This window comes from Pelodiscus sinensis, chromosome 6 (genome assembly GCF_049634645.1).
Source record: "Pelodiscus sinensis isolate JC-2024 chromosome 6, ASM4963464v1, whole genome shotgun sequence".
NCBI classification, from domain to species: Eukaryota; Metazoa; Chordata; order Testudines; family Trionychidae; genus Pelodiscus; species Pelodiscus sinensis.
The window spans coordinates 31833966-31856929 of NC_134716.1; the positions used below are offsets into that span (position 1 = coordinate 31833966).

Here is a 22964-nt window from a genome sequence, read left to right on the forward strand (position 1 = left end):
GTGGGTGCTATTGAAAATGGATGGCAAATTCCTTTTGCAGTTATGGGACCCTATGTGAGGAGAATCCTGTGTGATGAGTTAGGAGCTCCTGCAAATTCCGCAATAAATTGTGTTCCTCTGGAGGATTTTGGTGGGCAGCTTCCTGACCCAAACTTAACATATGCAACTGCCCTGCTGGAGGCTATGAAAGGAGGAGAATATGGATTTGGAGCTGCTTTTGATGCTGATGGAGTAAGTATTTCAGCCAGTCTGGGTTTTGGGTCAAGGGTGTCGTTCTTGCTAGTGCATCTATTAGACTTTGAAGCATAAACGGCCCAATTTTTGAGGATTCAGTTATTTGCAGGCAGAGACGATAGCAACTGTACGCACAAAATAGGTCCAAATGATATTACTTGTGCCCTCAGTTGATTGTGCTTGCAAATTTTGAGGCTAGGTTAAGGACTGTATAAATGTTTGACTGAATTTGTCATAGTGTTAGCATGCCTTCACAGTTATGGGAAAACATGCAGCCAGTGTAAATGAGGGAAATTGGCTTGGTAACCAGCTGAAGTTAATTTTGGCTGAAATTCTAAGATTCCTTTTGTGCCTCAGCTAAGTGATTTTTCTGCACTTAAAACAGGCACTACAGAATCACAGGTTTCGTTTGTTTTAAAATCTTGTGTACTTGCTACCAGCAACATAAACAGCAAAGTATTACAGCAGTGGTCACCAACCAGTAGATCAGGATCACTGGTAGATTTTGGAGCCTTTGACAGGTGATCCTGAGAGGTTTGGCTTGGAGGCTATCAAGCGCCGGCACTTCATCTGCCTCTCTAAGCACTGTTGTGCTGCTCCTGCCCTCTGCCTTGGAGCTGCCCCCCACCCCTGAGAGTCTCCTGCTTGCTGTGCAGGGCATTGGAAGAAGAGGAAGGGAGGTGCTGATGTCACGATGCCCTTCCCTCTCACCCTGTACCCTATCTGCACAGAGCAGAGGGGGGCAAGGATGGAGAGCGTTTGCTGGGTTTTGGGAGTAGTGCAGGGCCAGGGTAGGGGTGAGCCTGCCTTAGCCCCCTGCACCACCACCCAGAAGCCATCTGTGGTAAGTGGTGCCCAGCTGGAGCCTGCATTCCAAATCCCAGGCCCAGTCCTGAACCCCCTCTGCACTCCAAACTCCTGCCCCCAGCCTGATAAAAGTGAGTGAGGATAGGTGAGGGAGGATGGAGTGAGCAGGGTGGGGGCTTGGGGATGGGGCAGGAAGGAGGCGGGGCAAGGGTGTTTGGGTTTGTGGTAGATCCTGGATTGCATTTAAATTCAGAAAGTGATCTCATGTTTAAAAAGGTTGAAGACCACTGTATTACAACAATAACTTTGGTGTCATCTCAAGATGGATGTATGTGATGTGCATGTATGAGAGAGAAGCTATTGAGCTTCTGAAACCATTTACTGTTGTCAATATTCAGTTTACATGTTAACTGTCTGTCTGTGGCTAGTACATGTCATCAGAAAAAAAAAAGATTATCTTATGCTAGGATAGTTTTGCAGCCACAAGCCATCAAAATACCATGCAAGAGCCTGGAATCAGGGAGCATCTTGGGATTTTCATTTATTGGGCTGAAAGGAGACACAGTTTGGTATGGAGATGATAAGCGTGTAGAAATCACAGAGATAAAATTGCTTGACCTGATTATTCTCTGAGACTTTTTTTCTGTTTTATGGGTTTTCAGGACCGCTATATGATCCTAGGTCAAAATGGTTTCTTTGTGAACCCTTCTGATTCACTGGCAATTATTGCTGCCAATCTTTCTTGCATTCCATATTTCCGTCAGATGGGTGTTCGAGGGTTTGGAAGAAGCATGCCTACTAGCACAGCTCTGGACAGGTAAGGAAGCAAACTTTTTATTTTCGTCAAGATGGTTTTGACATTAGTTGTGAATTCTTTGATATTTTTTGCCCCTTTTCAAGACAAACAGCTAGTCAAATTTTGGAGCCCTGGGGTTTGTCTAGTTGGAAGTAAAAATTGATGGAGTCTGGTATTTTCTTTGATGCTGTTTTAAGTTCTGCTTCCCTGGCACATGGGACAAACTAATAACAAAAGAAAAAACAACAACAAATGGTCTGGTAGCACTTTATAGACTAACAAAACATGTAGTTGTTTCCAGACCATTTGTTGTTTTTTTCTTGTAATAGACTAACTCGGCTACCCTCTGAAGTTCCTAATAACAGAAGGAGCAGTATTTTAGTATGTAGCCCCCCCCAGTCTCTTTGGCCAACAAACCTTAGCCAAAAACACTCTCTCTCAGCTTTTCTCAGGCTCACTCTGTGCTCATAGGTTACTGCCTGTCTCTTGTTTTTTAGCTTCTGCCTCTCTACTGTTCTTGTCTGCTCTCAGTTTTTGTGTGTTCTTTCCCCCATCTACCCACATACTGACTCACAATACCAATCGGAACCTCTTGCCCACAAGGTGCTACTTGCTGGGCAAAATATATTAGACTTTAGTATAGGGTGTCTCCTTAACTGTCTCTATAACTATCTTAAATGAAGACCATCAGTTTGAATCAAGATTGAATGCAACCCGTAATAAATTTTATCAAGTTCATAGCAATACAAAACTGTGAAATCTTATGATCAGGGCTTCTGATTTGGATAACTTTTGACTGAAGTTTTTAGGATGAACTTAGTGGTAAACAGTTTCTTAATTGGATAAACCAGTTTTGTGGTCACTTTATTTTGTATTAAGCATGTTCCCTGTGACCAGTGACACTCAGTTCATCCCTGGTTTTGGTCAATATTAGCTAATTGAGGACCTTTAAAAAGTTTTGGTTTGAATAAATAACTAAAAATTCTGATTTGTATCCCATAATTGAATTACACAATTTCTTGCCTCTGCAAGACTGGATTGGGAATTTTTTAATAACAGAGTACTTTCAGATATTCCTCATACCTCCTGCTTCTGGTTGGACTGGAAATATAATACATTTAAAAAACAACAGATAGTCTGGTAGGACTTTAAAGACTAACAAAACATGTAGATGGTATCATGAGCTTTCGTGGGCACATGTTTTGTTGTTTTTTAAATTTATCCTGTACGGACTAACTCGGCTACCCCCTGAAGCTTTTGGAAATACAATGATAACCAGTAACTTTGTGTGGCACTAGAAGATTTACTTGGCATTGCCCAGGTCCTTAACTCAAATAAGCTTTGTTTTTCTTCATTTACATCATTGCTCTGGGATGGGGTGGGGGATGAGGGGTTCAGTATACAGGCTGCCCCGGGAAGAGTGGACAACCGCTGCCCCTTTTCACCATAGCAACTTGGGGCCAGGTGAAAAGCACCTGTCCGTGGCTGCTTCAGCTGCATTGGGCACATCTGGGAGAAGGGTGCATGTTGCCCCGTTGGGGGACAGACACACAAACAAGGCATACAAAGAAACCCTCTGAAATATATAATGGATACCTTTCCCTTTCTCCACTCTCATCCCGTGCATATCCAATGGGGTTATAGCTGTCCCAGTCCTCATTTTTGGACCCTTGCTTCCCCCCTGTAGTCATTCTGCCCTCCTTCCAGACCCCTCCTTTTCCATTTTATGAAAATTAATAGAAGTCAGGCATATCCCATTACGCTAGCACGACCAAACCTTTACATTGCTTTTAGTTATGATAAGAGGAAGTAGCATACCAAATTTGGTAGTTCCAGCTCTTACCATTTAGTAGGAGTTCTTAAACAATTCATTGCCAGATGGACAGACAGCCATACAAATTTCCTAAAATAGACAGTAGAATTTGGTGGTTCCATTTAAAAAAAAAAAAAAAAAACTAAGAAAATCAACAGTATGCAAAAATGAAACTTATTTAAAAAGTTATAAAACCTTTATATATCTCAGAATGTTGCTTTCACTTTCAAGTAGTTTGGATAAAATGAGTCTAGTTTTCCTGTCCTTCATTGGGATGAAAACAGCTCAAAACTTGAGGCACAGCAGACTGGCAGGAAACAGGAAATAACCATTTGACTTCTTTCTGGATCAACAAACATTTACCAGGAATTCCTGACCATAATTACTTTAGTCCATTTTCTAATAAATATTGGTTAAGACTAAAGCTGACATCTCTGCTTATAATACTTATAAAAGTTGGAGAAAGATGAAGGTCTAATGCAGTACTAAGTGAATGTTTTAACAAAATATATAGGGAAGTCCAACCTGGTCCAGCACCCTCGAGACCTGACCAGTGCCAAATGAGGGAATTTGCCAGATCAGGGGAGGTTTCCTGGCCACCGGCCTCCCAGGACTCTGCCCCTCCCTCCTGCTTGCTCCACTCCAGCCCTGCTTCTACAAGGCTTGGAGCTTGGCTCTGGCCGGCTTCTGCCAGCTGGCTGGGGCTCTCCAGGGATGGAGCTGCCCAGCTGCCGTGACCCTGCTTCTAACCCACCTGGCTGGAGCTTCCCAGGGGACGGGGCTCTGTGGCTGCCCCGCTGGGTCAGCGCTCCATGGCTGCCTGGCTGCTACCGCGCCAAGTCGGGGCTTCCCATAGATGGGTCTCTGCGGCTGCGCCAAGTCGAGGTTCTGTGGCTGCCCTACTGTGCCGTGCGCACCTGGGACTCCTCAGAATGGAGCTCACCAGTCCCCATGGTGGGGCTCTCCTGCCGCTGAACACCCAACTGGCTTGCACTCCCGGGCACTGGGGCTTTTTGGTTCAGCAAAATCCATGATTGTGCTGGACCACAGGTGTTGCCAGACCGGAGAATGCTGGATTTAGAATGTTCAACCTGTATATAGTGAGTTGAGAGAGAACATTTATTATTGCTATCAACTGAAATCTGAGCAGGTGGTATCCAAACATATATTACCCTAGGACTGATTAATAAGTTGTTGTCTATGCCAGATGGTGTCCAGTCAAGAAACTGTTGTTTTAAAAATGAAATATTTATAGCATGAAAAACAGCTATCCAAAAGCCACGGATAATAATGCTCAGGGGATTTCTGAAACTGACAAGAGATTTTGAAGTTGACAGTTCACATGCCCTTGATGGTGATGGATTTTTCAGAGATTTCCCTACTGTGTATAAATATTGAGGCTTTAAGGAAATTATGAAGTGTTTTCAAGTGTCCCCCTCTCCAGCTCCATAGCATATACTCCATGTAGGTCCCCGATAATACCCATTGTTAAAATAGAAACTGTCTTTATCATGAGATACTATGGTTTCAATAAAGGAAATAGAGACGAGTCATGTTGGATATACCGTTCAGGACATCTGGCACATTTCAAACATATTTGTTTCCGCCCTTCCTTCCCCCGAGTAGCTAAATGTATTAGTGGTTATGAATGTGATGGGTAGAACCCTCAACAGTTGACAGAGATTCTTGACCAGGGGTGGGCACAATGCAGCCTGCAGACCACATCTGGCCCACCAAACCGTTTGATCCGGCCTGCGGCCACCTGGGCATAGAGAAGCATGGGGGTGAGAGACTTTGCGTGCTCCTCTCGTGCCCTGATTGGCGATGTAGTCTAGGAAGTCCCCTCCTCCACTACCAGTGGCACACGTTGCATAGATGGAACAGCCAGATGTTCAAAACGGCTTTAGGAGTATCATCGTAGCGGGGGGCAGGGAACCATGCAAACTCTCTCACCCCTGCCAGGGGCATGTAGAGTGAGCCCCCTGCTGTTCCCTCTAGGCACCGCATGACCCTGGTGAGGGGCGACAGACTTGACGTGCTCCCCCGCCCCCAGGACCTGATTGGCCTGGGAGAGTAGGGGTATACACAAAGTCTCTTGACGCCCTGGGATTCGCAGCCCTGAGCAACACATGGAGGGACCCCATATGGCTGAGGCCACTCCAGGAGGAAGCCTACCTCAGAGATCCTGTTAGGCTGCTGCCCAGGAGCCACCTACGGTAAGTGACTCCTGGCTAGAACCTGCATCTGACACCCTAGCCCCTGCCTCTGGCACCCCCGCCCCTTCCACTTCCTAATTTCCTGCCCCAGGTCACCACCTCCCTCTGCCCTGGGTCACCACCCAAATCCTTTGTATACCTCTCCGATCACCATTCCCTCCCAGACCCTGCATCCCCTGCTTACACCCCTCTCTCAGGTCAAAATTCACTCCTGCACTCTAATCCCCTGCCCAAGGTCACAAACACCCTACTTCACCTAAACTCCCTTTCTAATCCTACTCTCTCTTCTGCACCCCAATTTCCTACCTTATACACCCAATCTCCATCCCAAGTCCCACACCCTCTCCATAGAGCAGGACAGCCCTTGACCACTTTCCAAAATCTTGGAGTGGCCTCCGAACAAAAATTGTTGCCCACCCCTGTTCTTGACTGTTTACTTAGTTTGCTGGTTTCCAGTCTCAGAGGAGTATCTTTATTGGTCTGTATCTGTGAAAACAACAACGAATCCTGTTTGGTTTTCATATAGTCTCAAGCGAGTTATTGCTTAATTTGTTTAATTGTAACCACTGTTGTTTCTATGGGACTAAGGGTTATTTATAAAATTAACCAGAGTGGTTAATGTTCATGGAAGGTAATTAAGGGTGTATGTGTTTTCCCAGCTATTCCTATAAATGTTTATTAACATTAGGTCTAGTTACTGCATATATACATGGTGCTTTGTGATTTTGTGTGTATGCTTGTTTGCTTTTGCTTTAGAGTTGTTTTTGTTTTCCTTAAAGATTGAAAGATTACAAATGCTAGAAGCTGGAGTGCTCTAGTTTTCCACTTTCCATTGTGATTTAAGACAATCTGAATTGCTTGATTTCTCATATGGACTTACTAGAGCTCTGATGAGATGCAGTGGTTCAATTGCCTTGATACCCAAGTCTTGACTAATATGTGTGATTTTTTTTTTGAAAGGCTACTTTAATGAGCACGTGTGATTAAATCCTTTTCTTTAGGTCTCCAAGCTAGACTTCAGAGTTGAACTGAGGTTTAGTAGTAAATAGTCAGCACTTTATATACTGCAGATCACTTTTTCCAAATGTGAGAACATGCATTAGAACATGGCAAGCAATGTCAAAATGCCTTTTCCAAAGAAGACTTCCCTGAAAGAATAGCCAAGCCATCACTGCTACCAAGTTTTACGGTGAAACTTTGCTTAAGTGACTACCCAAGTTACAGCAGAACTGTGGTTGTGTAGAAGAGGAAATCTTTACAGTGTTTTAGAAAACTTGTATCTGAAATCTTTGTGCAAAGTCTGAAGTGTTTTTTTGTTTTTGTTTTTTAAGAAGGGGGTTGCTTAGGGAAGTGGTTTTTTTAATGTAGATTTCATTGTGGGTCAGATTCTGGTTACAGCCATGGGTGGAAGAAAGTAGATAATCCAGCATTATATGTTTACAGCATTTGTGTTTCCATTGTTGTGGATTAAATGGCAAACTTGAAAGAAAAAAACTATAGAAATTCACTTGTGTGGCCTATGCATGATCATGGAACTGGGAAAGCCGTTGCCTTTTTGAAGGCAAAATATAGTCTCTGTACGGTCACAAGACTCTAACATAAAAATCACAGTTGTGCAATTCGACATGGGAACAGTCAATCAATAGTGTTTAATATTAATCTTTATTGTCTCATAAATATTTATGCTAATAGAGAAGAGATTGCTTTTCTTAAAAAATTAATGTTTTAAAGAGTGTAGTTCTTGTCTGTTGTGGGAGATGCATTATTTTAAGATTGTGCTACTTAGAAATGTCTTGCTGCAAGGTCTTCTTTTTTAAACATATAGGGCCTGTTTTGTGGTGGGAACTGGGTCACCTGTGTATTTGCTGCTGCACATCTTCAGTATAATTATGTCTGTCAGGAAGATCTTAGAATTATGTTCTTTTCCAGGCCTGCCAACAGCAACTCCAGGTGGGGAGCCCATAGTTCCTCTCCAAAATCACAGCTGTCCTTATGGTGCAGCCACACAAAGACCAGTCACAATTTAGCATATATAATTATCCTTGAACTATTCCTTTTGTTTAATAAAGACCCAGCATGATATGCAAAACATTACAAAGGATTTAGAAAGTTAGATGCAGCCATATTAATGTGTTCTGTATGCAGGGCTGTGTTGATTAATAGTTTTTCACTGTGCGTTATTAAACTTAAACAAAAGGATGCAGGAATACAGAGGACTTAATGTTGCTTAGGAATATGGTTCTAACAAATGGAACATTAGATTACAAGAGAATTCAGTTAAGATGTTTAAATAGAGGCCCTTGACATATGTTTGGTTTAAGTGATTGTTTAAATATACTAATATATACTCTGGGGAAAGCGTAGCAGTTGACAGGAAACATCTGCTTTAATGTGATCCAGCATCAACAGGATTGTGGCAGTGTCTGCCTCCTGAGACTCCAAAGACATTGGGCTTCATTTCTCTGGCAGCACTTGTCCTCTTGGTTGGTGTGTGTTGTATATAAAATGAAGGTAGACCCTGCTACCAAACCTTTATCCTAACAAAGTGTACTGTAATATCTAATTTCTCTGACATTGTGCTATTGCTCTCTGAAATGAGTACCTCAGGATAAGTAAAAGTGGTCCCCATATTAAAAGAGAAAGTTGGGTCAATATGAAAGGCAGCATAGTCTAGCAGTTATAGTAGAAGTACAAGAGTCAGGGAATGTTGGTTTATAAGCACTATTGCAGTGCTCTACAGCATAAGTGTTTGCAGTGATTCGCAGGGGTTTACACTAGGGATGCAGAATGGTTAAATAGGAAACTGTGCAATTGCTGAAAATCTCAGTGGTTACCCAGTTACATGCGCTGCCGGCTCTGCTTCTGAGGAGGCAGCTTCGCAGATGCAGCAAAACCGCTTTCCCAGGAGCTGGGCTGGCAAGAAGGATTTGCTGTGGGCTTTACAGCTGACTCTCTAAGGAGCCAGTGTGTTACCTGCAGCAGCGGGGCCAGGCTGGACCTGTCATGGACAAGGGTTGCCCTGTGGTGGGTGGGGAGCTGCTTCAGCCCCTGCAGTTAATCGGAACTGGTAAGCATCACCCATGTAGAATGATGCTTACCTGTTAGCTGGTTAACCCTTTACATTCCTAGTTCACACTACCATTGGGATTGCACTTGCTCTGAGCAAAGGCTAAGCACTGTGTCTGTGCAACTGTTGTAGTGCCTCTGTAGACAGGAAGTGCTGATGTGCCATTGCAATGGTGCAGCTAAACCTCCTAGTATAATCCCATAATGTTCCTACCCACTATTTAGAAATAGCTTGGGCGTGTCAGTGAATTGGCACCGTTACCTGTCAATCCACTCTCCCCCTCGGTACATGCAGCCCCAAGGTTCCTGAGGCGATACTGGCTGCTTTTGATTGTGTGCATTAAGGCTTATGAACAGCAAGAGGTGCAACTTAGCTGGTCTCATCTCTGCCCAGACAGTTCTGCCCCAGAGCAAAAGACAATACAAAAATAGAATGAAAAATGATAATTTATTTAACCTGTTTTGCAGTACTGAGATTCACCTGCAAAGGTAAAAGTTAGAGGTGATTTAGACAGTAGGGCTGGCTAGTGAACAGCACGGAGGCGCATGTTGGTTTTGCTTGGTGGTACTTATCTGCCATTTAATGTTATATAATATGCTGGCAACAGATCCAATTGTTGTTTCATCAGTGATTTTTTTCCTAAATATGCAGGTAGATTGGGAATAATGTATACATTCTAAATGTCTCAAAAGGAGAAAATCCAGCTACTCTTTGTTACCGTAGATGCAGGATTTGATATGACTTGTTGCCATGTGTTACATCTAGTTAGACATTTCCCTTGGTAGGCCTGCTGTATTTTTGGCTGGCTGTCCGCAGCTTCCTTATCCTATCTTGTACTAATGAACACATTTCTTCATGCCATTGTCACGGCAGTGCACATTTCAGATGTTTGTGGGGTTTCCCCCTTTTCTTAAAGATGATTTTCAGGCAAATATATTAATGACCATATCCTTTCAGCCAAGGACACTCCTTAGGTTTCATTTGCAAACTTAATAGTCTGGCAGAACTGAAGAAACATATCTCAATATAAGATTTCACGTGGAAACAGAACTTCCTATCCTGTTTGAAAGAGAGGTGCTTTGATGTCTTTGTAATGTTGGTTTGAATATTAATTCATAGCAGCTGTGATACATCAAGAATTCTCTGGACAACTATTAACAATTTCTTTGCACACTCACATGAGTGTCATAAAAATCCAAGCAGGCAGATAAGTTTGAGTTCTTTTACATTTCATCGTAATTTTTTTCTGTCTCCTGTCACACATTAAAAGAGAATGAAACAGCCTGAAGTCACAATGTCTGTTTTATGGTGATCTTTGGGTTTAATTATTTTCTGACAAAGGAAGAAAGATAGGCTGAGAGCCTATTTTTTCATGCCATTCACTTTTGAGGAATTGGCTAAGTTTCCCCCTTTATATTAGTTACCGTCTAATCATTCAGAATAATGCTCCTAGCACTACTATCCCCAACATCACAGTGGGGTAAGAAGGTGTGTCATTGTGCCTGTGTAGTTTAAGTTGTGCAGAGGATGACGGTTTTTTCATTACATCACCCAGGACAGCTGTAGAAATGCCTGAGAAAGGCAGTATGTTCAAAGACTCTCTATCTGCATGCCTTGGAAATTTCTACAAGGAGTGGATTGTGATCAGCTGTGCATCTTGGGTTCTTCAGTGGCTACACTATGCAGATACAACTCCAAGGGAAAAAGGGGCTGGATCAAAGCGAGTATGCTGCAGGATTGCACATGTTACTAGGGCTCAGTTTTTTCCATTTTATTGCAGAGCAGCGGAATAAGAAGTCCCTCTCATCCCACTAACCTCCCTACTTTGGTCTGAATTTGGTGAAAAAAAGAGACTCCATCAAGCCCAGAGGGCAGGCGATTAGCTCTGACTTACTAGTAAGAGTAGCTGGCTTGGTGTGAGGGGGAAGGAAACTGGGCCTTTCCAGGGACCTCAGTACTTTGCCTCTGCCATCCTGCAAACCAGTAGGAGAACGGAGGAGGAACTTCGGAGGCACTATTCCTTCCTGGGCTGCCACCTGTGTAGTGCAGCCATCCAATGTCCTTTACTCAGAGATGAGCCATAAAGTATCCCAAAATGATGATTACTATGGTTTGGCACACTCAGATTTCAGGACTGACTTCAGACATCTGCTCATGGCTTGTATTAAACAATCTCCTGAGATAAGAGGCAAGGAAAGGGTTGAGACCGGATAAATGAACAAGAAAACTTGGACTTTATCTGCCTCAATGTTAGGTTTTGGATTTTGATAAGGTTTGCTTATATATTTTAAATTGCAATGAGAGTGAATCTATGCCCTCACTAGGATAAGAAATACAAGAAAGCTTCTTTTAAAAGTAATTACGTGCGCTGCATGGTTTTTTCTCTAAATGCATTTTTTCAACCATTAGCATGTTGTACTATTAAATGTGTGTTTATTAAGAAACACTCCTCTTTGACCTTCCTACGCACATTTTTCATTGCCTGTAATGGGCTGCACCTTGCACTTAGTAACTGGGAAAACCAGGCTTTCACCATGTATTGTGATGAGACTGCACGTCAGTGGAGAGATAGGCAGTTAATAGAAGATCTAGAATCTTCCTCATGCTGGACCTGTCTTGTTACCTCTCAATAGATTTGTGCTACCAATGAATGTACTGCAGGTGTTCCTCTGGATCTACTGATTAAAAAGGCCAAAAAAAAAAAAAAGACTTAATTAGGGAATGAAGCAGAAGAGCAAATTGATATTCAAGCTGACCTTGTGTTTATGAATACAATAGAGGTTAAAACAAAAGGCCCTTCTCCTCCAAAGGCTTATTCACGCTTACTATGGATTGCCTCCTCTCACAAGCACTAGGGCTTTTTCCAATGAACAGAACAGATGGCCACCTAGAGAGTCTACCCCTGTGGATACATAATAGCATTTGAAGAGGTTTTGAACATTGTCCATGGGCCGTAAAGCAAAATTTGACCTATTAAACCTGAAGGAAGGCTCTGCTGAAGGTCTGAGGCTCATTCCTTAGGAGCAAGAATGTTGTCTGGCTGAGTCTTTTATGGGCTAAATCTGAGAAGACCCAACAGCCATTCTGGCAGGGCTGGAGTTATAAAAGGAGTCAAGGGAATTTTAGTAGAAGCTTGGTACATAGATGTTGCTGGAGAGAGGCCACTTGTAGTGGAGAATGGGTATTTCTGTTTTTATATGTGGTATGAGCTACCGATTACACTGCTTTTATGCAAGCCTGAAAATATTCTATAGTTTTGATGTCTTCATTTTTAACGAGTTCCAATTAAAATCATCTCTAACTGTAACAAACTATGAATCACTTTCCTCCTTTCCTTTCCAAATTGAGAAGCACTACCACCTGTTTCATTTCTCTTTAAAATCCTCAAGACATTTTCGTAAGGCAGTAAACAGGGACTAGCATGATTTAAAGGCAGATAGTCCAAGTGCAACGTCAAGTAGTATGGCATGGTCTCTCAGACACGCTGATCCTGCCAGTGCTCTTGTTGTTACTGTGATTTATGACAGGCTATTTTATATAAAAAGTACAATGTTGTTTGTTCAAATTGTTTTTTTTTACCTCTTTTCCTCCTCTCATGTATTTGCTTCCAAGTCCGACAGACCTCCCAGGTTTGAGAAGCTGACATGTGTTTGCCTGTTTATTATCTGAGCAGCCCTTGTTCTCTCTGAATAACAGGATGGACAAACAAAGATTCCACGTAATTTCGGAGGGAGTGGGGCAGAGATACTATGGAACCAACCAGCCTTTATGGCTACGTCTAGACTGGCATGATTTTCCGCAAATGCTTTTAAAAGGACTTTTGTCCGAACGGGAGCAGCATAGTATTTCCGCAAGAAGCATTGATTTCTTACATGAGTTCGTTTGTGTTCTTGCGGAAATTCAAGCGGCCAGTGTAGACAGCTGGTAAGTTTTTCCGCAAAAGCAGCTGTTTTTGCGGAAAAACTTGCCAATCTAGACACTGCCCCTGTGCATATCTAAATCTATGGATTTATTTTTTTGCAAAGTATTCTACCCTAAAATATATTTTTATCTTACAGCATTCTTTCTGCAGTGTTCTGGGCCAAATATTACACATTTAGAGGGATGCATGCAGACTTATTCTGCGTCTTTGTCAGGACACACCTGGGCATGTTCCTTTCTGAACTAGATGGTGTCGTCATGGTATGTCTATACTATCTATTAATTGTTGGCCATATATCCATTCCCAGGGTGGGTTTTTTTCCTCGGATAGCTTCCCCTGGCTAAGACATACACATTTTAAATAAAGCACAGTTGAGCTTGTCTGAAAGACTGATCTCCTGGAGTTAAAAGCAGAGGTTAGAGTAAAGGCGGGGGAGGGTAGAAAGGGGGGAATATAACTCTCCCTTCCCTGCTAAAAGGAAGGGGGGGGGACTCTCCCTCTTCTCCATCATTTGGATGACCTCATATTTCCATGTTTTCCTTTGCCAGCACAATGAGAGCTCCCCTCCTGTTTTCAGGCTACTTTAGCCAGATAAGTAAAAGAGTAAAGTGTTGTCAATATAGTAAGAAAATACTTTGTATCTATAGAGCACCAAAGTGTTGAGGATCTGAGAAGTTTACAGCGAGTGACTGTGGCAGTGAATATAATAAGATTTGTCTGTCTGACTTTGAGAGGAAGGAGGATTCTGCGTGCACATACTGTTCCTAGCTGATGTTTTGTTTTTGTTTCTGTACAGTACAGATGCTCAGGTGGCCTTTTGAGACCTTTCATGAAAGCCCAGTATAGACAATAACAAATAGTTAGCAAGGTCTCAGTAGAACAAATACCTTCACTTGAGTTAATGTACTGTTGTTTAGTTTTTTTTTCTTTGGATGGATGGCTCTTGTGTGCTTTCAGAAAGCCTTGAAATAGAAATTAGACACTTGCCAGCTTGCCTTTAACAAAAACATTCTTCTTTGTTGTTCCCTACTTATGTGCACTGGATGCAGGTTGGTAGTTGAGTGGGATGCTATAGATTAGCAATGATAGGCATTTCCTAGATTTATGGAAAAGACCCTGTTTTTGGCCATAGAGCTGAGGCAGAGTCACAGACTGTGCTCAAAGAAAGGGAACAGTCAGGACTATGTACTCTAGCTGGTCACAGTATCTACTAGTAGTATCTACTCTGCTAAAATGAGGGGCCACTTCTCTGTTAGAGCAGGGAGTTGCCTTTGTGCTGCCCAACCTTGGTGGTCTGCAGAGGTTGGAATGGGCCCAGAGTTTTGAAGGGCTTATATATGTTATCATGTGATAATGTGAAATGCATTGCCAGTGATGGAATTGATGGATCACAGCCATCATCTCTTCTTGTAATTCCTTCTATCCCTGTTGTTGGGGAGTTAAAAGACTCTGCAACTGAGGGCAGGAATACTAGTGAATGCTGTTAAAGGTGATTCAAATGAATTGTCTATGAATGCCACAGATTAGCCTTAAGAGTTACTGCTGAACAGCTATTGTCCCCAGTTGCATCCCTGCCAGACTTTCAGATTTTGCTTCATTTGTGTTATGAACTCTGTGCAGTCAGATATCCAAGCCATTGTTGATCTACAGTACATGTGCGTGCAATGTTGGGTAATAGGAACTATGAGTTCTGGTTTTATTGTATGAAAGCCACGCTTCCTATTAGAGGATGTTTCTGCCAGATCACATCTCTCTGTCTTGTAGGGATGTCTACACAATTAATCAATAAGCCTAAGCTTATCACTTAATCTTGTCGACTACTCACATTTCCCTCCCCCCTTGCTGCCTCTGTATCAGAGGCAGCAAGGGGTGGAGCGGGAGCCAGTGCCCGTGAGAAGCGCCAGCTCCCCATGAGCACTGGATAAAGATAAAGCATGGAGTGTATGGGGGGGGGGGGGGGAGAGAGAGGGGACTGGCTGGAGCGGATACACATGGGGAGCCAGCTCCATGGACTCACCTGCCCCATCTTGCTACCTCCTACAGAGGCGGGGAGAGCAGGCAGGAGGCTGTGCTGGGTGAGCCAGTGCAGGTGGCAGGCAGAGTCTCTGTCTATAGGGAGCTCGGACCCCCCCCCCCCCCCATGGACAGATGCTGCTGCCATCCTGCGCTTCTGTCTCTGTATTAGAGGCAGCAGCGCGCGGCGAAAGGCAGCCAGTCTGTGAGGGGAGCTTGTTTTTAAACTGGTTCCCCTCATGGACCAGCTCCCCCTGCCACCGTGTGCTGCTGCATTTGATACAGAGGCAGCAGTGCAAGGAGGAGGGTGCTCCCTGGGAGTTGGGTCGTGAGGGCACTGGCTGCTGGTTCTGCTCTCGGGGACTATCCATTAGTTATGTAACCGCTAAGATTTCATGTGGTTATATGACTATTCAGTTACACAATATCTAACGTCCCTACTATTTTGTCTATTCTTATCAATGTTTGCATTTTCTGTTTTTACCAAATTCACATACACCTTGTCTCCATCTGTGTCCTTTCTTTTGAAACTGCCATGTGCCTATTACCATTTACGTCAGCAGTTGCTTATAGTGATTCTGTAAGAGCTTTTGTGTAGGGAATGATTAGGATTTCACAGGGCAGAGGGGCACAGGATATCTGGCTTAGAGGAAATACTCCCTTGGGGAGTCACATCTAAAAACATTTATGAAAGAAGGCACAAAGTCCATCATGCATTTTGAAATTGAATCCTGAACCGGGGGGTATTGCAACATGAGAACAGTGCTGGGTTTGACACATCCCTATGACTCCCCTGTTGGGATTCATAAAAAAGCAAACATGATTCTGGGATGCATTAACAGGTGTGTTGTGAGGAAGACACGAGAAGTCATTCTTCCACTCTGCTCTGCACTGGTTAGGCCTCAGCTGGAGTATTGTGTCCAGTTCTGGGCACTGCATTTCAAGAAAGATGTGGAGAAATTGGAGAGGGTCCAGAGAAGAGCAACAAGAACGATTAAAAGTCTAGAGAACATGACCTATGAAGGAAGGCTGAAAGAACTGGGTTTGTTTAGTTTGGAAAAGAGAAGATTGAGGGGGGACATGATAGCAGTTTTCAGGTATCTAAAAGAGTGTCATAAAGAGGAGGGAGAAAACTTGTTCATCTTGGCCTCTGGGGATAGAACAAGAAGCAATGGGCGTAAACTGCAGCAAGGGAGGTTTAGGTTAGACGTTAGGAAAAAGTTCCTATGTGTCAGGGTGGTTAAACACTGGATTAAATTGCCCAGGGAGATTGTGGAATCTCCATCTGTGGAGATATTTAAGAGTAGGTTAGATAAATATCTATCCGGGATGGTCCAAACAGTACTTGGTCCTGCCATGAGGGCAGGGGACTGGACTCGATGACCTCTCGAGGTCCCTTCCAGTCCTAGTATTCTATGACTCTACGATTCAGCACACGCAACTAAATAAACTTCTAACCAGAAAAAGCTATATCCTGCACAAGCTGCACCTTGTGCAAAATTTTCCAGTGTGTTCAAAAGCCAGAAAAGCAGACTAAAATGCTGTTAGCTAATGGAATTGTTTTTGTTTTGAGTTTTCCAACTCATTACTGGCTACCCTGAAAATACAGCTTTATAGAGAGCACCTCTCTATGCTATTTTCGTTTATTTGCATATTGTGCCCGAGAGGGGCTTAATTGCAATTAGAGGGGCTGGATCCATTCTTGAGATTTAGCATAGTCGCACACCCTCTTGGCCTGATCAGCCAACTATATTTGTGGCTCTGCCTACTCTCCCCCTCCCCCAATTGCTCCTCAGAAGGGCAGCATCTGGACTGCAGTCCCTGTGCTTCCCTGAATGCTGTGGGCTGCAATTGTGACAAGTCTGCATTACCAGACAGGCGTGCCTTGCTCCTCCCTGCTTCCCTTCACACAGGGCCGGCCCGAGCCCTTTTGGCGCCCCGGGCACGCGGTGACGCTCCCGGGTGCACGGCGCATGCGCAGGTCGGCCCAGCTACTAGCGCACAGCCCGGGGCCCGCCCCTGAGGCATATGGCGCATTCACTGCCCAGCCCAGCCCGGCCACTGCTGCTGGCTCGTGCACCGGGCCGTGCAGGGCCCCGCAGCCATGGGGGGAAGAGTGCTGCTGGCTGGCGCTGTGGGAACCGGGCGCATGGCGCCTGATAGCAGCAGTAAGGGACGTCGCCCCATCAGGTGCCCTCCATAGGTTGGCGCTCTGGGCAGCAGCCCCGATCCCCCATGCCTCCATCCGGTCCTTCCTGTACAGCTGCATAAAGGCTAGTCACATTGTAGCCATCAGCAATTATGCATGGTGATGTTTGTGGAACTAGAACATAGGAATGGCTATACTGGGTCAGACCAAAGATCTTGTCCGCCGATGGTGGCCAATACTAGATGCCCCAGAGGGAGGGAACACAAACAGGGAATCCTCACTTGAGTCTTCTCCTGTCATCCGTTACCAGCCAAAGCTAGTCATTATGTTCCAGTCTCTTGATGTCTTTACAAAATTTCCATTAATGCTAGGGACCTATTTGTGACTCTCCTGGAGAAAATAAGGTTTTCTATGCCCAGCCTTGTAATATGATTATAGAACACATGGGCATAAGTGTCCATATTCAAAACAGAAGGGTTACCAATGTTTGCCCCAGAAAATGCGTTTCAGAGCTTAGGTGGAAATGGGAAAGGAACCAAGAAGCCAAGTAGAAGTGGTCCATTTCCCAGATTCTTAGAATAGCAGGAAAAAAGTGCTCTTTGGAGTTAGACTTCTGTGAGTCTTTTTCCATGTGCATCCCACTAATGGTGTGCATTTGCCTTCTGCATATGGAACTGGAATCTTTTTACCTACAGTGTCCTCTGGGGCTTTTGCCTGTTCCCTGCGCGGTCTTGTGCTTCTTCACCAGCCACCTTTCAGTGCCCTTTTACCTCCTGTGGCAGCAAAACAGAAGTTGGTAGTTCCTCATCTATTGCCACATCATGCCCTTTCATCAAATCGGTTTATAAATATGAGTAATTACTACATTTAGTTTAGTTGAGGAACTTTTTCTGCCCTGGAAATCCTGAGACATAGCAGGAAACAGTCTACAAGATCAAAGTGGAAGAGAGTTTCCATCTGGACTTCACAACAAAAACCTATTGGAAACTTGTCTGTGACCAGGATTCTGACTACATCTTCTAGGTGAAGCGCTCAGTCCTCACCGTACCTTCTTCCAGGGTCCTTTTAATCACCATTTCAGTGTGTCCCCCTTGCATCCAGACTTACGCAGTTTTCTCTCATTCCCCTATTTCCAAATTTCTCTAAAAAGTCTGGTTTAGGCTTAGGCTTAAACTTGGAAATCTCACTGTCCTGGGAACTTATTGTAGTTCTTAGGGGTCTTATAGAACCTCACTGATTCCTTAGCCCAGTGTTTCACAAATGGTGCTCCGCGGAACCCTGGGGTTCTGTGAAGTGGAACTCGGGGTTCCGTGAAAAAATTCTGCTCCCCCGCCCCCTGCAGAACCCGTAGGCAGCTCCCATTGGGGATTTGCTGGCGAGGACGGGCTTCTGGGGGTGCACGGCTTTGGCCGCTCCACTACCCACTGTGGCCCCTCCTCACCATGCAGGACTGCCCTATCTCGGTGCCTTGCAGCCACCTGCTCCTCGTGTGCAGGCAGCAGCTTTAACAGTGGCTGTGTCTGCTGCTGTTGAGAGGAGTGGTGGAGGGGTGGCCAGAGCCGAGGAGCTGCTTTTGGACCTCGGCGTTTTTATACTGCTGCCTGCTTGGAACCGGGCTCTGGTGCCCCCCCCTCAGGATGCACTCGGGCTCTGCTGCCCTCCCATGTGCTGCTGCTCTCTCTCCCCTGGGCCCCTCCCCAGCCTGCTGGGGAAGTGGCAGAGTTTGATCTGACAGGGACGGTCGGGGTTTCTACGCCCTCTACCCTGTCAGCACAAAGCATGACTTGGTGCTGCAGCTGTGTTGGGTTCCCCGCTGCATGGGCAGGGAGGGGAGAGGGACTGAGCTCCTTCCCTCCTCCACCCCCTCCAGGAACAAGAGCATGCTGCCTGGAGGCTTTCCCTGCTGCAGCAAGGTGCCAAGCCTGGTAAGCATCCCCCCTCAAGCCCAGACCCCGGACCCATATCCTGCTCACTCCCCTCCCCCTGCCAAGAACCCACATTCCCAGCTTGCTCTGACACCCTGCCCAAAGTCCCCTCTTGTACCCTCCCTTCTGGCCAGACAACTCTGCCCCAAGCTTTTTCCTGTACTCTTCTTCCTGGCCAGCACATTGCAGATCATCTTTGTGATTTATACATAAACAACATGAAGTATTTTCCAACTATAAATGACAACAATAACTGGATTTGAAATCCATTAAGTATAACAGGAAAGCCAGTCAGTTTTTCTATGCAAGATTATGAAAACCTAATCAAAATCACTTCAGATGGCCTATTAATACAAAAATGTAAAGAAGTTTCTCTGATTACGTTTTGGGGCAGCTTATGTCAAGAATATTCAGCTTTATCAAGACATGTGGTTCATCAGTTAACTTTCACCAGCACATACTTGTGTGAAACTGGGTTCTCGAATTATGCAGCAACAAAATACAGAAATCAACTGAATGCAGCACCAGATATGCAAATCCAACTTTTTAGTATTAAACAAAATATAAAAAGAATTTGCCAAGAAAAGAAGAAAAATCACTCTTCACATTGAAAACTGCCAATAGAATTCATATTGGTGTTTGAGCTTTAATTTTTTTGTACACATTAAATGTGATTTTTGTTTTTAAATATGTGCAATTAAACTAAATGTTAATCTCATGACCTTATGTAGCATTTGTACTTATTTGTGGTCTACTTTTTCAGCTCCATATACCAGACTCTCTTCTGGGCCGTGGGGGTGCTCAGATCGGGCGGCAGATTTTTCTCGACAAATTTTCCCTAGGGGTTCTGCAAAATTCTTCCTAGTTTAAAAGGTTCCATGGCCGAATAAAATTGGAAAACATGTTCTTTGAGAGAGTTTTGAGAGAGTTATGGTACAAACTTCCTTGTAGCCATCAGTTTAGCTCGGAGAGTTAAGATTCATGTCCCCATTATACTGTCTTCCACAGGAGTAAAGTTGTACTGAGACACCACTCTAAGTTCATCACCAAGGATGTGTCCGACATTTGCTTAAATCAAACCAGCAGCCTCCCAGTTTTCTTCCTCAAATTATACTCTCATGTGGGGGGAAAACCAACTTTGGATGTTTCTAGAACCCTTTTTTAGTATTTAGACAGTACAAAGACTTGAAGGAGAGAACAGCTAATTACCTTACAGTAATGGTTCTCCAAGATGCTTTGTCTGTTTGGATCCTCCATCTGCCCTCTATCCCGCTCCATTAAAATCCATATCTGCTCAGCTCTAAGGGCGGTACAGGAACATTCAGGGCACAGACACTACTCTAATGAACACAGTCGGTCAAAAGATTGTGATCTCATGTTCATGAGGTGCATGCGCCTGAGAGTGGAATCCACATGGCCAGACATCTCGAAGAACCACATTTCTTATAACATCAATAACTGTTCTTTTCTGGTTTTGTTCACTGCATCCTGTTTTTCGATATAAACTTGCACATTGTTCAAGTTTTCCCTGTTTCCTTCGAATTCATTTCTACACATAAAAAAATGTTTTCCCTCCCCTCAAAAAAGCAAAGCTTTTCAGCTTATCTTTATTTACACAGATCTGTCTGACTTGGCATCAGTTTTTTTCTCTCTCCCTCAATAAGCAATAGTGTTTGTGTCTATACGACAGATTGGGTGGTGAATTCCTTAGAATTATGTCTTTAACACAACAGAATAATTTTTCTTCTTTTTAAAAAAATGTGTGTTCATTTGGTGTTTTTAAGCAAACGGGTGACTTTTTATTCATTGTGGCCTCAATTCAGCAAGGTGCTAACGTGTATGCCTAACTTCAAGCAGATGAGTGATTCCATTGATTTGAATGTGCTTACATACTTTGTTGAATTGGGCTCTGTCTGCTGCCTTTACCATTGGCCCTATTTTCAGTTAGAAAATTGTAAGATATAGGAAGAAATTAACTTTTTTACAAGTTGTAAATCCATTATAATAGTCCTTCCTTCCTCCCTCCCCCGCATGAGTTTTTTAGGTAGTATCCTCACACACACTCCAGCCCCTATGCCCTACATAAAAAAGCTCTAGTGATTAAAAAGAAGCCCTAAACATTTTTGGGTGGAACCAGGGAGGATTCCCCTTCTCCTGGTACAGGCTCTGCAGAAACCAGTGTAAGGCTACCTCAGGAGAATCCTTTCATAAACCCCAGCATAGGGAATTAGCGGGAATGGCAGAGGTGGGAGGATCATAGGGACAAGAATGCAGTGTGCAGCAGGGATGTGAAAGTGTAACCATGTACGTAGTTAATCGATGAGCCTAGACTCATCAGTTAACATTCACGGGGAGCCGTCCGCTGCCCTGCACTGCTGCCTCTGATACAGCAGCAGCAGTGCAGGGGGCAGGAAAGAGTCAGTATGTGCAGGTATCTGCTTAAAAGCTAGCTTCCCGTGAGTGCCATCTCCCAGGGAGCCAATTGCCACTCCGCATGCAACCATTGAAATTTTCGGCGGATACACGGTTCCTTAATTATACATTTTAACATCCCTAATGTGCAGCACCTGCAGAGATTCCTGGCAATGCTGCAGCTCATAGGGCAGCTCATGGAGGTTGTGGTAACTTAAAGATGTCCCCAGGGATGTCTGAGTTTTATGCTGAGACTCCCCGACCATTTCTATATAGTTTGGAGTGAGAGTACTCTGCTGTGCCTCCAAAAGGTCAGCTTCCTATTTAAAGCAAAGTTTGAGGTACAGCGGGTGTATTCATTTACAAAGGATACACAGTTTTCTTTCCGTGAACAGGGGTGGTTACAACTATCATGGAGACAACTTCATCTTCTTCTAAAGCACCAAGAGGACACGGAGAGTATGGCTACACTTCAGCTAAAAGCCTGCAGCTGCCTGTACTAGCAGTCTCCTGCTCCAAGAGCTGCTAAATTGCATTGTAGACATTCAGGCTTGGACTGCAGTACAAACTTAGGAACCTGCCCATCCCTGAGACCTAAAGCCCAGGCTCCATCTGAACTGAAGGCTTACACTTAGGGTTGCTAGGTGTCTGGTATTTGCAGTCTTTGTCCGGTTAAAACAAAATCTGAGAATACCAGACATGTGCAATGATTCTCTGATTTTTCTGTCTGCGCACCGGATGGAAGCCTGGCGTGGGCGGGGGGAGCAGCTGGAAGGAGGAGCCACAATCAGCGCTAGGAGCGTGTGATTGCGCAGAAGCCTGGCAGGGGTGGGGGGAGTGGCTGGGAATCCCAGCCATTCCCTCCACCCCCGCCAGGCTTCTGCACAATCACAGGCTCCCAGCGCCGGTCGTGGCCCCGTCTCCCAGCCTGGGCGCCCCAGAACGGGGGTGCTTATTATCCCACGTTCCTCTTTCCCCCCCCCCCCCGACCAAAAAATACCGCGTGTGGTATTTTTTGGGAGACCATCTGGCAACCCTACTTACACTGCAGTTAAAAATCCCTTTAACATGAGCTCAAGTCAACTGGTGTGGGCTCAGCTGTCCAGTTGCAATGGAGACATACCCTTGAGGCCTCTGAGGCTGAAGCACTATGGGCTTTTCATCTTCGGATTGTATGCAGAGTGGCTAGTCCCTCTCACACTTGCACCATAGTTTCTAGACTCTGTTTTAGTGGACTAGCTTGATCAGTGATCACATAAGTGTGTCTCTTGGAGGGTTAGGCATACCTAGAGGTTAGAGGCATGCCTCTGTGTGTGTGTAGCCCAGGCTTTGGGTGGAGTGGAATCAAGTCCCTAGCACTCTGACCAGCTCTGTAGTCATGTAGTGTGAACTGAGTTAGGCTTTATGCAGGTGAATTGATTTCTTTTGTGAGGTACTGAGATGGAGGGGTAGCAGGTCTAGGGAATCAGGAAAGAAACTATTTTGCCGTCCCTTTACAAAAGCCACACTACAGGACTAGATCGGTTTTACTTGTGTTGTACCGGGAGATGTTTGTATTATACAGTCTTTGTATGAAAGAAAATTTGGAGGTGGCCACAGCTGGATATAGA

At 44.4% G+C, this 22964-nt stretch overlaps 1 protein-coding gene across 1 annotated transcript in view; it reads left to right on the top strand.

Annotated features, from left to right (window-relative positions):
- The window catches only part of PGM5 (phosphoglucomutase 5), a 102904-nt gene that overhangs the window by 21668 nt on the left and 58272 nt on the right, over positions 1–22964 (top strand). Inside the window, exons 5-6 of the mRNA XM_075931677.1 lie at positions 41–231; positions 1704–1858. Of these exons, the coding sequence (XP_075787792.1) occupies positions 41–231; positions 1704–1858 (346 nt within the window). The remainder of the gene's footprint in view (positions 1–40; positions 232–1703; positions 1859–22964) is intronic.